The 18,288-nt window shown below is 45.5% G+C and overlaps 1 protein-coding gene across 1 annotated transcript in view; it reads right to left on the bottom strand.

Annotated features, from left to right (window-relative positions):
* The window catches only part of MTHFD1L (methylenetetrahydrofolate dehydrogenase (NADP+ dependent) 1 like), an 884,753-nt gene that overhangs the window by 32,103 nt on the left and 834,362 nt on the right, over positions 1-18,288 (bottom strand). The window contains exon 19 of the mRNA XM_086927571.1: positions 12,783-12,909. Within this exon, the coding sequence (XP_086783697.1) occupies positions 12,820-12,909 (90 nt within the window). The 3' untranslated portion in view covers positions 12,783-12,819. The remainder of the gene's footprint in view (positions 1-12,782; positions 12,910-18,288) is intronic.

The following is an 18,288-nucleotide window of genomic DNA, read 5'->3' as shown; positions in this document are numbered from 1 at the left end:
CCTTTCCAGAAGAGGCTAAACGTAATAGAAGGGCAACTCTCACAACTGATAACAAAAGATAGGATGGAGGGCGTAAGTGAGAAAGGGCCACGGCCGATGTAGAGGGGAGATGTTGAGACTATTACACACCCCAAGCTAGGACTACCCAATGATGGCACAAGCGGGGTGCATAACAATGTAATGGACCCAGGTTAAAGACAGGCAAGAGGCGTTAAGGAAGAACCCACAAGAAGGAGGCACCTGTAGTGAGGCTTAGGGTCACTCAAGCCCAAGCAAAGTTAACAGGCTATTAAGGGAGGAGAGGCCAGTGGCCCGATCTAACAGCGATACTACATCGTGTGATCGGGGGGTGGAGGTGCTAGACTTACTGAACTAATTAAACAACACAACTGCCAGTACTGGAAGTCACTTTAAGATACTAATGTCGACTTTTATGAATAAAACATACCGATCCGTTTTTTTGCTTTTCGTCACTAGTTTATTATTTCATTTATGTCACTAGTCGAGCATTATTTTTTCATAAACAAATAATGAGTTTTTTGCATGTACACATATAAAACATTACATCAAAAATAGCTATTACAATACAAATTACAAATTACCAACACATCCAACTCGCACACTGGCCAATCCATTCATCCTTCACCCATACAAACATGTACTTTGGTCCTAATGTCAATAATCAATTATATGTCCATATAAATGATTTTTCATATGATGATTTCATTTAGTCAGAAACATATTTAAAAGCAGAGCCCTGCTATGAAGATAAATGTCATTATATTATGGTTGACAAAAGGGACCAAAACCAGAAAAAATCGCATCTTTTTCTTCCTTTGATATATTATAATTGACATAATGTTTTTTGTTTTCCAAGGAAGCTATCCCAGAAAGTAACGTTTTCTCAAACTTGGTTACTTCTTTGGGAGTTTTAAAAACAGGTGGACAGAAAGAAGATTTGTTACGGAGTCCCGTAGCCTCCATAGTCATTTGTTCAGGGGCGTCCTTAAAGAATATTTTTAGTCTGAGTTTGCGGCAGAATTCCAAAATTTCCAATTTCATTTTCACAAAATCAGTGGGTCGCACTGGGACATAGGATAATCCTTTCTTTAGGATTGATGCCTCTGGAGCCGATAAAATTAGATCAGATAAATTAAACAGGGGCGATTGATCTAACTCCTGTAGTATTTATGCCAGGTTCGCATTTCCCATGGTTGATGATTTGGACGCGTACGGCCTCTTGTCCTCCTTTTTAGAAACACTCTCACCAAATTAACTAGGTAAGTGCCCACTTTTGTGCACTACTACTCCATAGATCAGGCTTATAACAGTTATGACCATTTTCAAGTGCTAAGTATGTTTGTTATGTTGTTTTGTCTAGAGTGCCTCTCCAATTCAACATTACATGCACTGGTGACTGAATTCCACATCAAGAAGGTAGGGTGGTGGTGTACCGACAGGTGGTGCCAATAGTAGTGATTTTGTTTGTTTTCTGGAATGAATATTAAAACCAGCGTTAGTTTTTTTTTTTAGACACTGTGATCCTGAGGAGAACCCCGTTAATTGGGGGTTCGAAACGAGTCGACCTGGTTTTGGTCCCTTTTGTCAACAAATATAATGACATTTATCTTCATAGCAGGGCTCTGCTTTTAAATATGTTTCTGACTAAATGAAATCATCATATGAAAAATCATTTATATGGACATATAATTGATTATTGACATTAGGACCAAAGTACATGTTTGTATGAGTGAAGGATGAATGGATTGGCCAGTGTGCGAGTTGGATGTGTTGGGAATTTGTAAATTGTATTGTATATAGCTATTTTTGATGTAATGTTTTATATGTGTACATGCAAAAAACTCATTATTTGTTTATGAAAAAATAATGCTCGACTAGTGACATAAATGAAATAATAAACTAGTGACGAAAAGCAAAAAAACGGACCGGTATATTTTATTCATAAAGGTTGACATTAGTATCTTAAAGTGACTTCCAGTACGGGCAGTTGTGTTGTTTAATTGGTGTATTGGGCTTAGCCTTACTGGTTTATAGCCACGACCCTGTGTTGTTTCCTCTCTAGACTTACTGAACTAGCACCTCCACAGGTGGACATGGCAAATAACACCCAGGAATTACCAGTATTAGATTTACCTCCAGCAGCAAGTCCGTACACAGTGGTTCTGACAGGGATCCAGCCATGTTCAGAGGGCAGGGAAGAAACCACTCGTTCCTTGATTAACAAAGCAGCGCACTGGTTGGCCATCAACTTAGGTTTCAGTATAAGTAACCACAGAAATATTTTAATGGCCAGAAGAGTATCATGGATTGGAAAGAGCAGAAAGGGATTCCCAGGAGACTGTGTAATACTAAATTTCAGATACCCGGAGATGGTAAGAGATCTATTGTACAATCAAAATAAGGGGATTTATCAGGATGCGAGTGATTCCAGGGCTAGATTACTCCCACTAGGCTTCTTCTACAGAGATCTTGTGCAAGCCCAGAAGAGGGAAGGCCCAAGTCAAATAAGGGCAAGGATAATGGATGGGGGCCATTTAGTGCCATTGCTTAATCGATACGCCCCCTTACAAAGCATCTCCGCCCTAAGCGACCTGGATTGACTACCCGAGGGGCCAACTATACATCAAGGGGGCACCATGGAGGAAGTGCAGTTAGCTACGGTCACGGGAGGAGTAGGTGGGAATCAGATTGAGATTCCAATACAGTCCACAGCACAGATAGCTCAGAGAGTTTGGCACTGAGTCTAGTCCTCCCGGAGGGCTGGCACCTCATAAGGGGTTCACTGTCTTCGGTCATAATTTATCAGAAGGACAGGGAATTTTTAATATAATCACCTAGAACATAGCAGGCCTGTCTAGCAAATTACAAAATCAGGATTGGCTGAAATACATAAGGAGATTTAAAATAATCTGCCTGCAGGAAACATGGGAGGTGGATTCGGCCATTCTAGCAATGGAAGGGTATAAAATGTACTTCGTCCCCGCACGAAGATCTTTGGCTGGGCGAGCTAAGGGAGGTTTGATCACGTATGTGGACCTGAGGCTGAGGGAAAAATGGGAGAATCTAGCCTGGGACTCTGCTTGCATCCAAGGGATACAGTTCACAACTAGGGGTTTGAAACTGACTCATTAATTTTTATAACACCACTAATGGTGGACAGACATTGGCCAGCCTGGCAGAGCTGGACCATAGGCTGACAAGATCTGAATCACAAGGAGGGAGTAGACCGCAGCTGGTAGTGATGGGAGATTTTAGTTGCCATCTATGCTACCACCTACTCAACAATCAGGGGGTCTGGGCATCGTGCCCAAGGGAAGCAGGATTACACATGGAACACACCAGGGAGGGATTGGAGCTAAGTAAGGTCTTGGGCACCCATGCCCTAACACACACATTAGATCTGATAGGAGTAGTTGGGGCTGTGGGCATCCCTCCAACCTTTAAAGGTAAAGGAAGGGGCTCCATTATAGATTTTATTTTTGTACCCACTACTCTAATTTGTCGGATATTGAGTTTTAATGTCGAATTAAGCCCCTTCAGCGATCATAACCCGCTGGTCCTGACTCTACAGGGTCCTGACTCAGTCAAGCATACCCCGTGCAAACAGACCAGAGGCTCTTTTGAAGCAACAGACCAGGGGAGAAGATTAAGATGGGCAAATATTGACTGTGATAAATTCTATAAGGCTTTACTGACGGGAGAAAATAAACAGTTATGGTTGTGCTTGGACCCTGCCATTGAGGGGGGGGCCTAATTACTGCATACGAGGGGGTTGCTCGTATTGATGAACTCCTCAGAAGTACAACTAGGAAAAAAGTAGAAGACACCCCAAGGCGGTTTAATCAGCAATGCTCTAGTGCCCTTAGAGACCGGAAAGGAGTACTAAAGTCAGTCCCCAAAGACGAGCTCTGTGTGTCATTGTGCAGGGGGAGGTATAAATAGGCCCTGAAACACTGTAAATACTCACTGCAAAATGAGGCATGGGAAAATCTGAGGGAGGCAGCTGAAGCGAGTTACATGTCTGCCTTCTGGAAAATTGTGAATGAACCTCTCTTTTAATATAAGAACAAACCTAAAATTGCCTGCCATGTTCTACCAGAGGCTTGGGCGGAGCATTTTAAAGGTCTTTATAACCATGATTTCCCAAGCATAGTACTCCCATCTGAAGGGGTAGAAAAATCGAACATCTCTGGAAATCCCCTTTGCTTTGGGCGAGATAAAGGCAGGAATCTAGGGACTAACCCGTAACAAGGCCCCGGGACCGGATAGGATACCCCCAGATCCCCTTCTTTCTCAGGTACACCTGTGAGCTCCAATCTTAGTAAGAGTGATTAACACAGCAGTGGAGACAGCTATGCCCCCTTCATGGTCCACTGCGATAATCGTTCCAATTTTTCATAAAGGGTGCTAAAGATAACCCACAATGCTATAGGCCTATTTCCCTTATTGAGGTCTCAGTGAAAGTCATGGGGAGAGTAATCCTTAACCGCCTAATGGAATGGGCAGAAGAGCACGAAATCATCTCGGACATCCAGTATGGCTTCAGGCCGGGTCGCTCAACAACTGACCAATGCCTTAATCTCTACCTCCTCGTTTCCAAGTACACCGTAGCCAGTAAAGACAGCGTCTCTCTCAGTGTGTCTGCTGGAGGATCGGCTTCCTTCGGCACTTGCTGTAGCGAGATGCATCGGGCAAGTAGATAGTCGAACTGCTCCAAACCACAGTGTGTTTGCTATGGCAAGTGTGGGCATATTTATACCTTGAAGGTGCCAAGTTTGACAGTTGGACATAACGTCATCAAAGAGTCATAGTTCTTTGAAAACTCCATGAGTTCCTGGACAAATCAATATTCAAGCAAGGGGAAGTCCCTAACTGCTGAAGCCGAGTTTTCCAAGAAATCGTTGTGGCTTTTCGGAACTAGTGGAAGTAGCCATGCCGTATTCGGACTGTATCGGTCATTTCTAAGTATGGTTATGATTTCTATGCCTATATAAGGACAAGGTGATTTATACCTATATATGGGCTTGAATCAGGAAAATTACACTAGGGTCCTAAAATGCTATACAACAACCATAGATCTGGTGAAATTAACATGCAAACCCTCAGGGGATTGTTTCTTGGCCAATGCGTAGCAGCTCTTAATACGGAGCATGATCCATCGGGGGGAAAGTCTGTTTCTGCACAGCCTTTCCCTTCCTCGCGCAGATATACCCCACGAAGAGTTGGTTGTCCACCAGGGACTCTTTAGTGCGGTCAAGGTAGAACTGCAAGACTTTTTTTGGGTCCAGTCAAAGTCTCTTCTTCCTTAGAGGGAAGTGGGGGAGCATAAAATGTAGGCAGGGTGATGGACTGGCCTATATGAAAAGGAGTGACAACTTTTGGCAGAAAGAAAGCTCTAGTGAGAGGAACCAGCTTGTCTGGGTAGATGTTCAGGTACGGAGGCTGAAGCACATTGACCCTCCGGGCAGATGTTATTGCCACTAAGATTGCCGTCTTTATGGTGAGGAGCCTGAGAGGACTGTTGTGCAGTGGCTCAAAGGAAGCGCACATCAAAAATGCAAGGAGGATATTGAAATCCGACGGACGCATAATGAAGGTCGAAGGTGGAAGGTGGAAACATGTTGCATACCTTTCACAAACCTATTCACCACAGGAAATCTGAACAAGGATGACTGATCAGGCAGCCCCAGGCAGGCTGAGATTTCAGAATGACAGCCATTTAAGGTGCCCAAAGCAGAGCCCTGCTGGGTAAGAGAAAAGAGAAAGGATAATGAAAATGACCTGAGAGAGGGGAGAGAAAGAGATGGGGAAGGGTGAGGGGTCTGCTGCTGACCCAATTGTGGTTCATTAACCACCACTGCAGATCTTTTGCAGTTCCCGCCGAGATCTGAAACATGTCAGAGAGATTCCCCTGACGAACAAGTTACTTACCTTTGGTAACAATGTATCTGGAAGAGATACAGTCTAGCCACAGATTCCTTAACTTACAATATTCCCCAAGCATCAGACTGGATCCGGTAAACTTTTTCCTCAGCAGTACCTCTGCACGCCGGGGGGCGGCGTAGCCCAGCTCCGTCCTGACATCATTTTACCTTAGAATAGATGCCCAACCATTCCTCCCCAGAGGAGAGTCTGCAGACTAATTTCACACAAGGAAGTCCTGCATGACCGAACGGGCAAATTACCCATCCCTATGCACTTGAATGTCTTGACTGTCCAGACAATAGTGTTTGGTAAACATGTGCCGGGAAGCCCACATTGCTGCCTGTCAGACGCCCAGGACAGAAACTCTGAGTTAACACAGTAGTGACAGTCTTAGCTTTGGTGGAATGAACATGCCAATCCTCAGGGGGTAGCTCCTTAGCCAATGCATAGCAGATTATGATACAGAGTACGATCCATTGAGCGATAGTCCCCTTCTGTACCGACCTTCCTATCTTCACTCACGCAGTCCACGAAGAGTTGGTCTTCCACCTGCAGCTCTTTCGTGCGGTCGAGGAAGAACGGCAATGTTCTTTTTGGATTCAGATGCTGAAGTAACTCCTCTTACTTGGAGGGATTAGGGGGGAGCATAAAAAGTAGGCAGAGCAATGGTTTGGCCAACGTGAAAGGGGGTGACTACTTTCAGAAGAAAGGTAGCTCTAATACCAAGCACCAGTTTGTCTGAGTATATGTGAAGATAAGGAGGCTTGGATGACAAGGCCTGAAGCTCCGTAACCCTCCAGGCAGATGTTATTGCCACAAGGAAGGCCGTCTTGATGGTAAGGAGCATGAGAGGACCGTTAGGTAAGGGCTTAAACGGAGCGCACATCTGGAATGTCAGGACCAGATTAAGGTTCCACTGAGGCATACTGAAAGGAAAGGGATTGCAGAAATATATCCCTTAACAGTGCACAGAGCAGAGCCCTGATGGGCAAGGGAAAGCATGAACAGGAGAACCGCAGAAAGGGGGCAGAAGGGGATCAATAGGTCCTTCTGTACACCGTGCCACAAATTTTGCTCAACGGCAGCCATCAACCATCTTCATAGAGGGACGCCCCGTTGCCAAGATAAAGTTGCAGTCCACAGGAGAAAAGGTTGAAAGCTGTCAACTGTTGCCACTCAATCTCCACGCAAGAAGGTGGAGCATTGATAGGTTCGGGTGGAGACTCCTCAACCGCTACTGTGGCGACAGAAGATCCTCCAGAAGGAGCAGCCTGATCAGAGGACCGATGGCCATTCTCAATAGCTTGGCATACCAGAGTCTCCATGCCCAATCCAGAGCCACATGGATGACTTGGGCCCGGTTGTGCCTGATCATCTTGAGAACTCTGGGCAGGAGTGGTATGGGCAGAAAGAAGCACAGGAGGCCTGAGCTCCACTTGAGATGAAAGGAGGCTCTGAGCAAGAGTTACCTTGGAAACTCTGGGGTGAAGAACTGCTGACATTGCAAGTTCTCTGCGGTGGCAAACATCTAACCTAGGTTCTCGCCACTGCTGAAAGACCTTGCACCACCTCTGGATGGAGACACCATTCGTAATCGGCGAGGAATTTTCAGCTGAGTTTTTCTGCTCTGGTGTTCAAAGAACCCATCAAGTGTTGAACTACCAGGGATAGGTAGTCCTTCGTCAGCCTGTCGTAAGTGGGTGGCATTGCAGGAGGGGTAGTGCCAAAGCGGAGGGAGTAGCTACTTCATACAATCTGCAAAACCCACCTGTCCAAGGTTATGGACCGCCAGCAGGGCAGATAATGGTGAATCCTGCCGCCCGCTGGATGCCCATGATGAGAAACGGGCAGAGTAGGAGGTGTTGGGGGTTGTGGCTGCTTGGGGTGGTGGACTGACCTGACCACTGACCACCAGACTCTCAGGGTCGGTAGGCACCGCGTCCACGGCTGGGCAGGTAAAAACACAGCTGTACACCCCTTCTGTTGGCGTGTAAGGCAGATTGACAGTGACAAGAGGCCATGGAAATGCCCAACGACCTAACCGTAGCCTTCCTGACCTCCTGCGCCGAATCTGCTTTGCCCCCGAAGAGACAGGAACCATCAAAGGGCACGTCCATGAGTGATGACTGGACATCCCCAGGAAAGCCAGTAGTCCTCAACCAGGCATGGAACCGCAGGGCCACTGTTGATAAAACAGCTCTGCCTACTGAGTCGGTGGTGTCTGATCCACATCTAATGGTGAACTTAGCTGAATCCCTCCAGTCTGTAACGGCCTGGAACAGCACGGACTGGGCCTCCTAAGGGACCATAGGCAGCACCTTCGGCATATTTTCCCATAGAGCATGGGCATAATGGCCCAAAAGGCATCCGGTGTTCACTGACCGCAATGCCAAGCTGGGGGAAGAAAGCATATTCCTGCCTAGACCCATGGATTCCTGATCCGGGATGTGCAAAGTGGAGGCTTAGACAAATAAGCTATCCGGGGTAGGGTGTTTCATGAGGTATTTGGGGTCCCCTGGAGTGGGGCGCTGGCAGCGGGCAATTGTCCTGTTCACAGGAGCCCATGAGCTGGGCATGGACCAGGTGATCAGTAGGTGCTTTTTTGACTGGGAGAAGCGGTTCAGAAGGGGACACTCCTGGTTGAAGCGCTTCCACCAAGACATTAGTCTTGACTGTCACCGAAGACGAGCTAAAGTCCCGGACCTCAGCCACCCTCGCACCACCATTGGGAATGAAGCTCCCTGCTCTGTAGCCATGCTAGGGGGAGAAAGCATGCCAGTATATGGAGAAGTATCCATTCCACTGGCTTGACCCAGATTCTCACACTAGTCTCCAAGGAGTCATAAGGCGGTTATTCTTCAGGGTCCAGCGACCCCTCCCATTCCTCCCCGAGTCCTAACCCAAGGAATAGGGCTAAGGCTTTGGCCTGGAAGGCATGGCTCCAGTTGGCGCCGGAATCTGGTGACACCCCTCTGGAAACTCCCCTCTGGCTCCGTGCCAGGGATATAAACAGGGATGGCGCTGCCGGTGGGCACATGCGGTGCCGGAAGCGTCGGCCACATGCCGTCCACTGGGGGAAGGCTGATATGGCACGACCTGCACCGATCGGGATCCAGCTGTGGATCCTTGAGCCTGACTGGCGTCGTAGACACTGGAGTGGGTCAGGTATGGGCCCCTTTGAACATGCGGGGGGCGAAAAAGCTCAGGAGGGAACAGCCCACCCAAATATCAGGTGCATAGTCTCAAAAATCTCTCACCTGGGCAAGAGTCGCTCCGGCTCCCGGAAACTCAGGGAGGCATGGAGCCGACCCAGACGCTGGCTCAACCGTGGAGCCAGTCCTCGAGTGACGCTCCCTCGTCTCGTCAGCTGACGGACAGTGTGAAGCCGAAGCAAACTAACGACTTCTTGTGGTGGAACTTAGCCAAATGGCCTAACCACTTCAAGTGTGACAATCTTCTTGAACTCCGCACCCGCTCCTGGGACCTTCTTCTTGACCTGGATTATGGCATCGCACATCGAGCCGCCAGGAGCTTGAGGGTTCGCTCCCTCAAGGCCTTTGGGTGCGTGGCACGGCAATCGGAGCAGGCCTTCAGGTCGTGGTCGTGCTCAAGGCACCAGAAGCACATAAGGGGCGTGTCAGTCACCGAGATCGAGCAGTGTCAGGCACCGCAAGGCTTGAAGTCCGCCTTTCTAGATGACATTATTCTGCCACACCAGGAGAAAAAATTACCTTAAAACACTGAAAAGGTTGAAAAAATAGTCAAAAATGAACTAGGAGTAGCTCTTCCTGGAATGTAGCTGACTGGCATGGAAAGAAAAGAACTGACGTCAGCGCGCCGGATTGGCACCTATATAGGCATCACGTACGTCACTTCCAGTGCGGATTATGCCACCCGGAGCTGAACGACACCACCTACCGCCGCAAAGGTGTACTGCTCAAGAAATATTTACGGATCCAGTCTGCCACTTGGGGTTAACTCTAGGGTAAGGAATCAGCGGCTAGAAGTCTCCATCAGATAATACTGTACTAAACCAGAAATATTGGTGTTTTTATAAGGCTACCAATGCTAACTGTATAGCGAGCCATTGCTGAACAGGAAGTAGAAGAATCAAACAAAAAAGGGAGTCTTTCTGAGAGGGATGGAAGCAGAAGGAGCAAGACATTCTCAATCTTAATTGGCTCAGTGACAGCTCCACTGGTGGTTGTAGTGTTGTGAGACTATGTGTGTTGGGATCCCTGCAGGTCTGGGAGAACTCAGTAGAGGAAGTTCGTAACTAGTTAGGAGATGCTAAGGTGTGGTTATTAACGGTTATGATGTAATCAGAGAACAGAACGTGATTGTATGCTAAGGAATAAAGACAAACAATCCAGAGCTTCATGTGTGGCGTATTCATTTGCATGCTACCGGGCTTGTAAGGATGCTACAGTGGTGACTGTCCACCAGAGAGGACAGCTCTATGTGTGGATGCATGCGCTTGCACACACCCACTAAATTCCATTGTGCCTACATATAGGTGTAATCATTTCATCCTGCTATTAAACAGTGATTGAGTGAGAATAATGTTATATTTTGAGCCACAGCAGAGATATGTTATCTTGATTACTATATACATATTTCATAGCTTTTCCTCTCTATGCACAGATTGTCACAGATTGCCAAAGGACATGGTACTGAACAACTCACTTTGGGCACTACACTGACAGCTGGATACAAGATACAAGATACAAGATACAAGATAGCTTTTCTGATGTTGCCTCTATTCTCACAGTTGGGGAGAAACTGTGATTTCTTTATCCACCAACCCCAAACCTACCTGCCAAGTCTGGTTGTTCCTTTCAAAGAGCTGGACATGAGATTGATACCACACACTCAAATGCTCCTGGTGTGATAAGGGTGCCAGTCAGGTCTGACTGGGAACTGGTAGAGCACAATCTGAAGGAGGAGGTCCATTTCTCCTTTTACCTCTCTTAAATTGAGCTAGGTCATGTCTTTATTTAAAGGGAATCCCCCTGCTGAGAGATATATCAACATCTCTAGCTAGGTTCTCGGTCTGGTTCATCATTTCCTGAAAATTGTTGAGGGAACAGATATGCAAAAGGGCAATATTTGCCTTAGATTTAGACACTGGTGTGACTAGTGTATTGTTTATTAAATATATACTGGATATGAGGAAATGCGGTTTCTAGAGAATGTATTTAACCTTAAAGAGGGACTCTATAGTTTCACTTTAATAATAAGTGTGGAGGTACTTTTCTGCTTCGCTTCTTCCCTTCCAGTATATATCCTGACCACATGGGACTCGCTTTGTAATAACACGTGCTAATCTCGTCCTAGAATGATGAGGTGTAACTCCTTCTCAAGGATGGGGCACCTTCATCTTCTGCTGTTTATAGTTCATCCCAGCTACAATCAAGGAAACCGATGCAGCTGACTTTTCTTGGTCTATGGAGGCTACCCAAAATGTAGGCTATATTAGGAGGAAAAATATTGAGTCCAAGGGCATTCTCTGTGGTACTAAACGAACATTGACTGGTTTTAATGTGCTAATTCAGCCAGCATTAGAATATTAGAGTGAGCTGTGGGAGTTAGCCAGCCGGAGAGGACATAGAGGGCATTAGTAGTAAAGTAGTCCCTCATGTAGATCTAGTCGGGCACTTGATTGGAAGCGGAAGGATACAGCCAATAATGTTAGGTGAGAGATGAATACTCCACTGAGCCAAGACAAAACATGATTAACAAAGTCTTAAGCCAATTTCTGACAGAGATTTGCTGAAGAAGTCCAATGCTTGAAAGGGGTGCACCCAAAGCCCACTCTATGCATGTTAGAGATAGGTCAGTTTGACAACTGCACTGTCAAACCCGGTTCTGTAGGAACGCATCGAGACAAAACTGATTTAAAGTAGAAAGTAAAGGTTACCACTGCTCAAACATCTCCTCCCACCCCCAATGCGTTATACAAGCTTATCAGATGGACAAAATGTCTCATGCTCTATTGAGCAAAATGTCTCCTGGAGTTCCAGGATGATGAATAGACCGATACGATCAACACATGCTTACGGCAGAGTCCTCATTCTACAGAGTACCTGGCTGCCTCCTACTCTAAAGATGGCGTCTTGATTTATAAATTTGAAAGTGTTGATAGGAGGAAACGTTATTGCTTCTGGGAAGCTGCATTTATTTTAAACAGATTGTAAAGCGATGATTTGTTATTAGCAAACAGTAGTCAGCGCGAACATTCTAAGGGTTCTGACTGGCTGACACCAGCTCAGCTTTCTATATGGGGTGCTAATGCACACTATGTATGATTGTAATGACTGTCTTTCATATACACCTGGCACTGCTCTGATGCCTGGTTGTGTGGCGCTTGTACTACATAAAGAACTTTTTTTCAATGACAATTCTCTTCTTTGCGCAGAAACTCACTTCTGTACTAATTGGAAGCACAGAAATGCAGTGGTAGATACAGAAGTAAAGCTTGGCTGTTGACAGGAGTACTGCAATGGAAGAGCATGTAGTCAAACCAGCACCAGCTGTCCAACTCCCAACACCCATTTGTGGCATTCTACTTATTTATTTATTTGAAATGTTTTATAAAGCGCGAACAAGGCCCAGACGGGTATCAGAGAGCTGTACAAAAGAAACTAATGTTGACATGAGGAAACGGCATGAGTATAATACAATACATACTACTGAGCTCAGTTCCTATGGAAGAAGTGCAGGAGTTGAAATTAGCACTCAAACTTCCTGCTAGGCAACGTAAAACATTCTCTACGAGTTCCGGCTGCAGTGCAAACAAAATTTGCTAGTGAAAAAAGAAACCAGGTTTAACTCACCTGAGATTGAGCTACGGTAAATGTGTGTTTTATTTCTCTAAAACAGCCCTTTCACTTGCTCAGTTTCTGGGTCCAGATCAATATCGTAGAAACAGGGCCTAGTGGGCAGTCCGGGCATAGTACTCATCTGTGGGAATGAAAAAAATACGAAAATTATTGAAAAAGACCAAAAGTCACAGTGGAACACAAACTCAATCACCAGAAGTTCCATAGGACAGTAATAATTTAGTATCAACAACAATAGCAGCAGACATTGGGAAAGGAGACTCCAAATACTGAACTGTGTGGGATTTGATTATCCAAAGAAAGTCCAAATGTGCGTTGCATAGTATCCCAAAGTAACAACATTTTTTGCTATGCCTGGTTTTTTGTTATTTTGGGTCAACTTGGCGGTCTAGGGGTAATGCATGGGCGTACCCATGCAACCATTCATGAGTTTTGACGCAAATCTCCAATTTACAATAATTAGTAGAGAGGAATTTGTGCCAAATCTTACAACTCCCTGAGGCAGGCATTACCAGGAGAAATGTTTTTATATCTCCTCATTTGTCTGACTTTACATGTGTGCTGCATTTTACAGCACAGATACAAAGTGGGAAAAGCCTTAAAGCATAGTTTTTGTACTGGAAGTTACGCCTTCTAGTACAAAACCTAAGCATCAAAGAACGCACACACCCTTGCACTATGGCGCAATGGAGTATGAGTTGTCGTGTGGCTGCCAAAAGTGCCCCAACGCACAGGCAGAGGAACAATGTACCATATCTTAAGTGTGCTCCATTTTTTTTTTACACTAATAGAGCATTATTCACCATTACAATAAAGTAAAACGGGCTGAAAATAAGGAATGCGGAGCCTCTCTATTCTTGGCACGGATTCTGCCAGCTATGTGGCTAGAGGTTTCAAAGGCACTGCCAGGGGCACGACCGGCAAGCCAGGAGTCGAAGCTGCGACCCCTAAATGACGTGCATACTGACAATGAATGTAGGTTAAGCTTGCAGCGTCTCCTCTTCAGCGCATACTTCAACTGCTGGATTAGTTCAGTCAGCCTTCACTCAGAAAGTCAGCCATGTTCTTGTTTGATGAGAATCAGTGCTACCTTGGGCTTTCGATCCAAACCATTTCAAAGTGCGCCAAGGCCCTAGACGCTACCGAGGGATAGTGCTTTTACAAAGCGGGAATCTAAAGTACTGTAAATGTCTACGAGGAAACGCTTGAGAGGCCAATAAGCATTCCCAGTTGGGTAGAACGAAGAAATGGCTTGGTTATGAAAGAATGCAGTATCAGGAAAGGGCTACTTTGGCTTAATATTCGCTTTTCGTTCTCCCTTGATTGCACCTGGCATGCTATCAAAGTTTGGGTCAATAAAACTGCAAACACAATCTGGCTAAAGTGCACAATGCAAATAATTATATCTGGCAGATTGATAGTATGATGCATCGACTTTTTTGTTGTATTGAAATTTTTTTTCTATCCCAACAGAGATATACATTACTTTTCTGCTGGCAACCTTGCAAAAACATGTCATGAAATCATAGATTCATCTAGATCAGGGTTTTTTCCAGTGCTTAGTGCTGGCACAGAGTCTGACTTGTATCCAGAATAAGTAAAATGCTCTACTGGGGCCTGTATATAACAGACTGATGATCAAGTGCAGCAGAGTGCACAAGGAAGACTGCTTCACTTCCCTGGATCTAGCATTAGGTTTTGGCAGAGCCTGCGGCAAACACAGTTTGTGACTCAAACCCTTTGGCCCACTAACTTGTACCTCCCCCATGCATCAAAATTAAAATATTGTTTTAAATAGAAGTGCTGCAAAAGGCAGCACACACCGCACAGTTAATAAACTGCTTTTTACTCAATGCATAAATACAAAGTCGTGGTAATCAGACATGTAGTTTGTTTGGTTTATTGTCAGGGGCAAAAGAATATCCAGAGGAAAAGCGTTACGCAAGTTAAGTATTTTGTTCTTCTAATGGAGATTTCCAACCTCAAATTCCTCCACTTGTGAATAGATACCAAAGCAGTACCACCAAAGGAGCTGTGTCTGGGAAATGGCTTAAACTAATGTCCTGCAGTACCAAGATGGCAAAATACCCATCACAACAGAACTGACTGTTTAGACCGTAGTGCTTCGTGAACATGTGAACTGATGCCCACATAGCTGCCTCACAAATATTTAGGACATGCAATGCGCAGGCTAATGCAGTGGTAGCAGCCTTGGCCCTGATGGAATAAGCGCATTGGGCGCTCTGGAGGCTCCTTCAAGGCAGCTTCTTAGCCAACACATAGCAGATCTTAATGCAGAGTTTGAGCCATGCTAGGTGGTCCATTTCTGCAACACCTTGTTCTTCTTTACCTCAGGAAACCGCACAAAGAGCTCATCGTCCACCCAATGTTCTATGGTGTGATCGGCATAAGGTTTTGTGCCTTCTTGGAGTCCACAAAATGGAGTCACTCGTCTTTTAAGGGATGGAGGGATGATGAGGAGGAGCAAAGAAGCTCAGAAGCATGATGGCTTGTTCAACTTAAAATGGTAGGGATGCAGCTCGAGTCCTTAACACCAGTTTGTCCAGATAAAAAGATGGTATAGGGAGGCAGGACTGAAAGGACTGGCAGTTCAGGCACCTGTTGTGCAGATTTTATCGCTACCACGAAGACTGTTTTAAGGGCAAGTAGGCTCAATGGACAACTGTGCACCAATTCAGAAGAGGTAGACATTAGCAATGTAATAGCCAAATGTAAGTTTCTTTATGGCATCAGGAAGGGCGTGGATGGAAATGTGTTGTAAACCTTTTAGAAAACACATCGACAGTCTAGCAAACGTAAAAAGGCAGAAATGACAAACAGGGAACCTTTAACTGTTCCCAGAGCAAGATCTTTCCAGGCTAAAAACAATTCAAACACATTCAACAGTTTTGCCTCCAATAGGTTCAACTGATGGCACACCACTCAAGCCACACCCTTGTCCCAATGCTCAGTACATGAAGGTTTCAATGAAGGATGACTGGCTGCAGAGATTACATCATTTACCTCAAGAACAAAGTCAAATGAGATCAACTGTTGTTGTACAATCTCCACACATGAAGGTGCAGGTTGCACAGGCTTGGGTGCAGGACCCTGCTCTGCTGTTGTGATAGGAGATCCTCCCGAAATGGCAGCCTGATTGAAGGACGGAAGCTCAAAATCAAAAGCTCTAGGTGCCACACTTTTCTGGCTCATTTGGGACTGATTATTCTTGATCCTCAGAACGATTGATAACCACAAAAATGTAAGGAGGTACTCAGACATCTGGAGGTGATCCAACAGCCAGTTATCGAGGTATGGGAAACTCAGTACCTCCGATGATGGGTAGCAACCACAGAGATCACCTCTGTTAATACACAAGGAGAACTGGTGAAGTCAAAAGGGAGCACAGGAAAGTACTCATGGTCCACCGTGAACCACAGGTATTGTCCACCGGACGGAGATGTGAAAATACCCATCATGCAGGTCCATTGCTACCATCCAGTCACCGGAATGCATGATAGAGAACAAGTGCCAGGATGAGCATTTTGAACTTGTCCTTGGGCAGAAAGCCATTGAGAGCGCACAGATCTAGGAGAGGATGGAGGCCTCTGTCTTCCTTCGGTATAAGGAAGTAGCGGGAATAACACCCAGTCAATACTTCCATTTGCTTGTGTTTGGGGCCATCTCTCAGTCACAGAGGATGTTGGGCCCTTCTAGTGTTCATAGTGTTCCATACTTTAACTGCACTATTTCCCTGAATGCAAAATTCACTATGTTGAACTTGTCCTTGGGCAGAAAGCCATTGAGAGCGCACAGATCTAGGAGAGGATGGAGGCCTCTGTCTTCCTTCGGTATAAGGAAGTAGCGGGAATAACACCCAGTCAATACTTCCATTTGCTTGTGTTTGGGGCCATCTCTCAGTCACAGAGGATGTTGGGCCCTTCTAGTGTTCATAGTGTTCCATACTTTAACTGCACTATTTCCCTGAATGCAAAATTCACTATGTTTCAAAGATCAAGCTCACAAGGGACATTCAGATTACTGTGTGTAATCACTTATGTGTCACACAGTATTGGAATTGCAAACTCTCTGCCACTCTTATGACTAAGCTTTCAATTCGCCTCTTCCATATTATGAGCGTTAAGTGCTCATAAGAAGTAACTAGGCTATCCAACTACAGGGCACCCCTACTGGCATTCCTTGGACCCTAATGGTAAATGACCATACACATTATGTATTTTGCTCAGTAACCGTTTATTGCCCCAAGACCCACGCCTGTCGAATACACTACTATCCACATTCCTTTAAGGTTAGCCTGTCGTCATTGTCCAATAAGAGATCATCCAGATAACGTCACAACTATCTCTGAAGGGGCAGGCTTGAGCATCTTACACTTATGTACCAGAATCACCCTATCCTAGGAAACCTAAAGGCGCAAAAGGCAATTAAAGAGGAAATGCGCACCAATTAAGTCTGGAATGAAAGAGAAGTTGGAATATGAAACAATAGTCTTTCAACTGCAGTGTAAGCGCCAAGCCGTCTTCATGGAGGAGTAGCACACAGGTCCAGAAAGTTACACTTGCATTCCCAAGGCATCAGACGTCCAAAAAACTCTAAGCTCTAAATATGCGAGATTCGATTGCCTAAGAGGTGTGGGTTATCCTTTTCATGACAGAAAGTTGGCCACAAGGGAGAGAAGCCAGCTCTGCCCTGAAAAGCTTTCCCGACCTGAGAAGAGTACAAATAATGCACATTATTTCTCAACGTGTAAATCCCAAGTGTATTAAATCACAACATTTACATACAACGGAAGAAACAATCTGAGTACTTACCAGGGATGGGTGGAACTCAAGGATTTTTACTCCGTGGAATTCTGTGGAGTTATCTACAAACTCTGCGAGATTCTGCGAGTGGCGGAATTCTGGTCTGTCGCGCATATTTTTAGCACCCAGAGCTTGTCCCACATTGTTAAATTCGCATGACTAGCACCGCGTGAAGCGCCAGATGGCACTACTTCTTTTTGATGCTCAAGTAGATTTTCTATTTGAGCTGCAGCTTTTGGAATGCAAGCAGCAACTTTGTCAATGCGAGCAGTAGCGACCTGCCATGACCACCTTCGTTGAGAATTCTCACCAGGAGGCGGTGTAGCGCTTGCTTTTTCTCGCTCGCACTCGCCAACATAACGTTGGGGAGCAACGCACGTGAAAAACTCTGCACTCCAAACAGAGCGAACAAAACTACGCAAGCTCTGCCAGAGGAGCAGAGTTTACCGCCCATCCCGATCACGTACACACCCTAAGCTGAAACGAAGGGAGACGTTTGAGAACTTTCAAGTGTGCATTACTGACATGATGCGACACCTGGAGAAATGCATAACGAGTCATGTAGCAGAGCACCAGAGAATCAGTATGAATTCATGTTAATACTCAAGTTTTTAGTAAGTTTTATTTTACATCCTGCTTGATGGCCATGCCGGACCAACATTTCAATCTAGCATTAC

This window comes from Lissotriton vulgaris, chromosome 6, assembly GCF_964263255.1.
Source record: "Lissotriton vulgaris chromosome 6, aLisVul1.2, whole genome shotgun sequence".
Classification (NCBI taxonomy): Eukaryota; Metazoa; Chordata; class Amphibia; order Caudata; family Salamandridae; genus Lissotriton; species Lissotriton vulgaris.
Note: the sequence above shows the minus strand (reverse complement) of the source record. Positions and strands in the feature narration are given on the sequence as shown.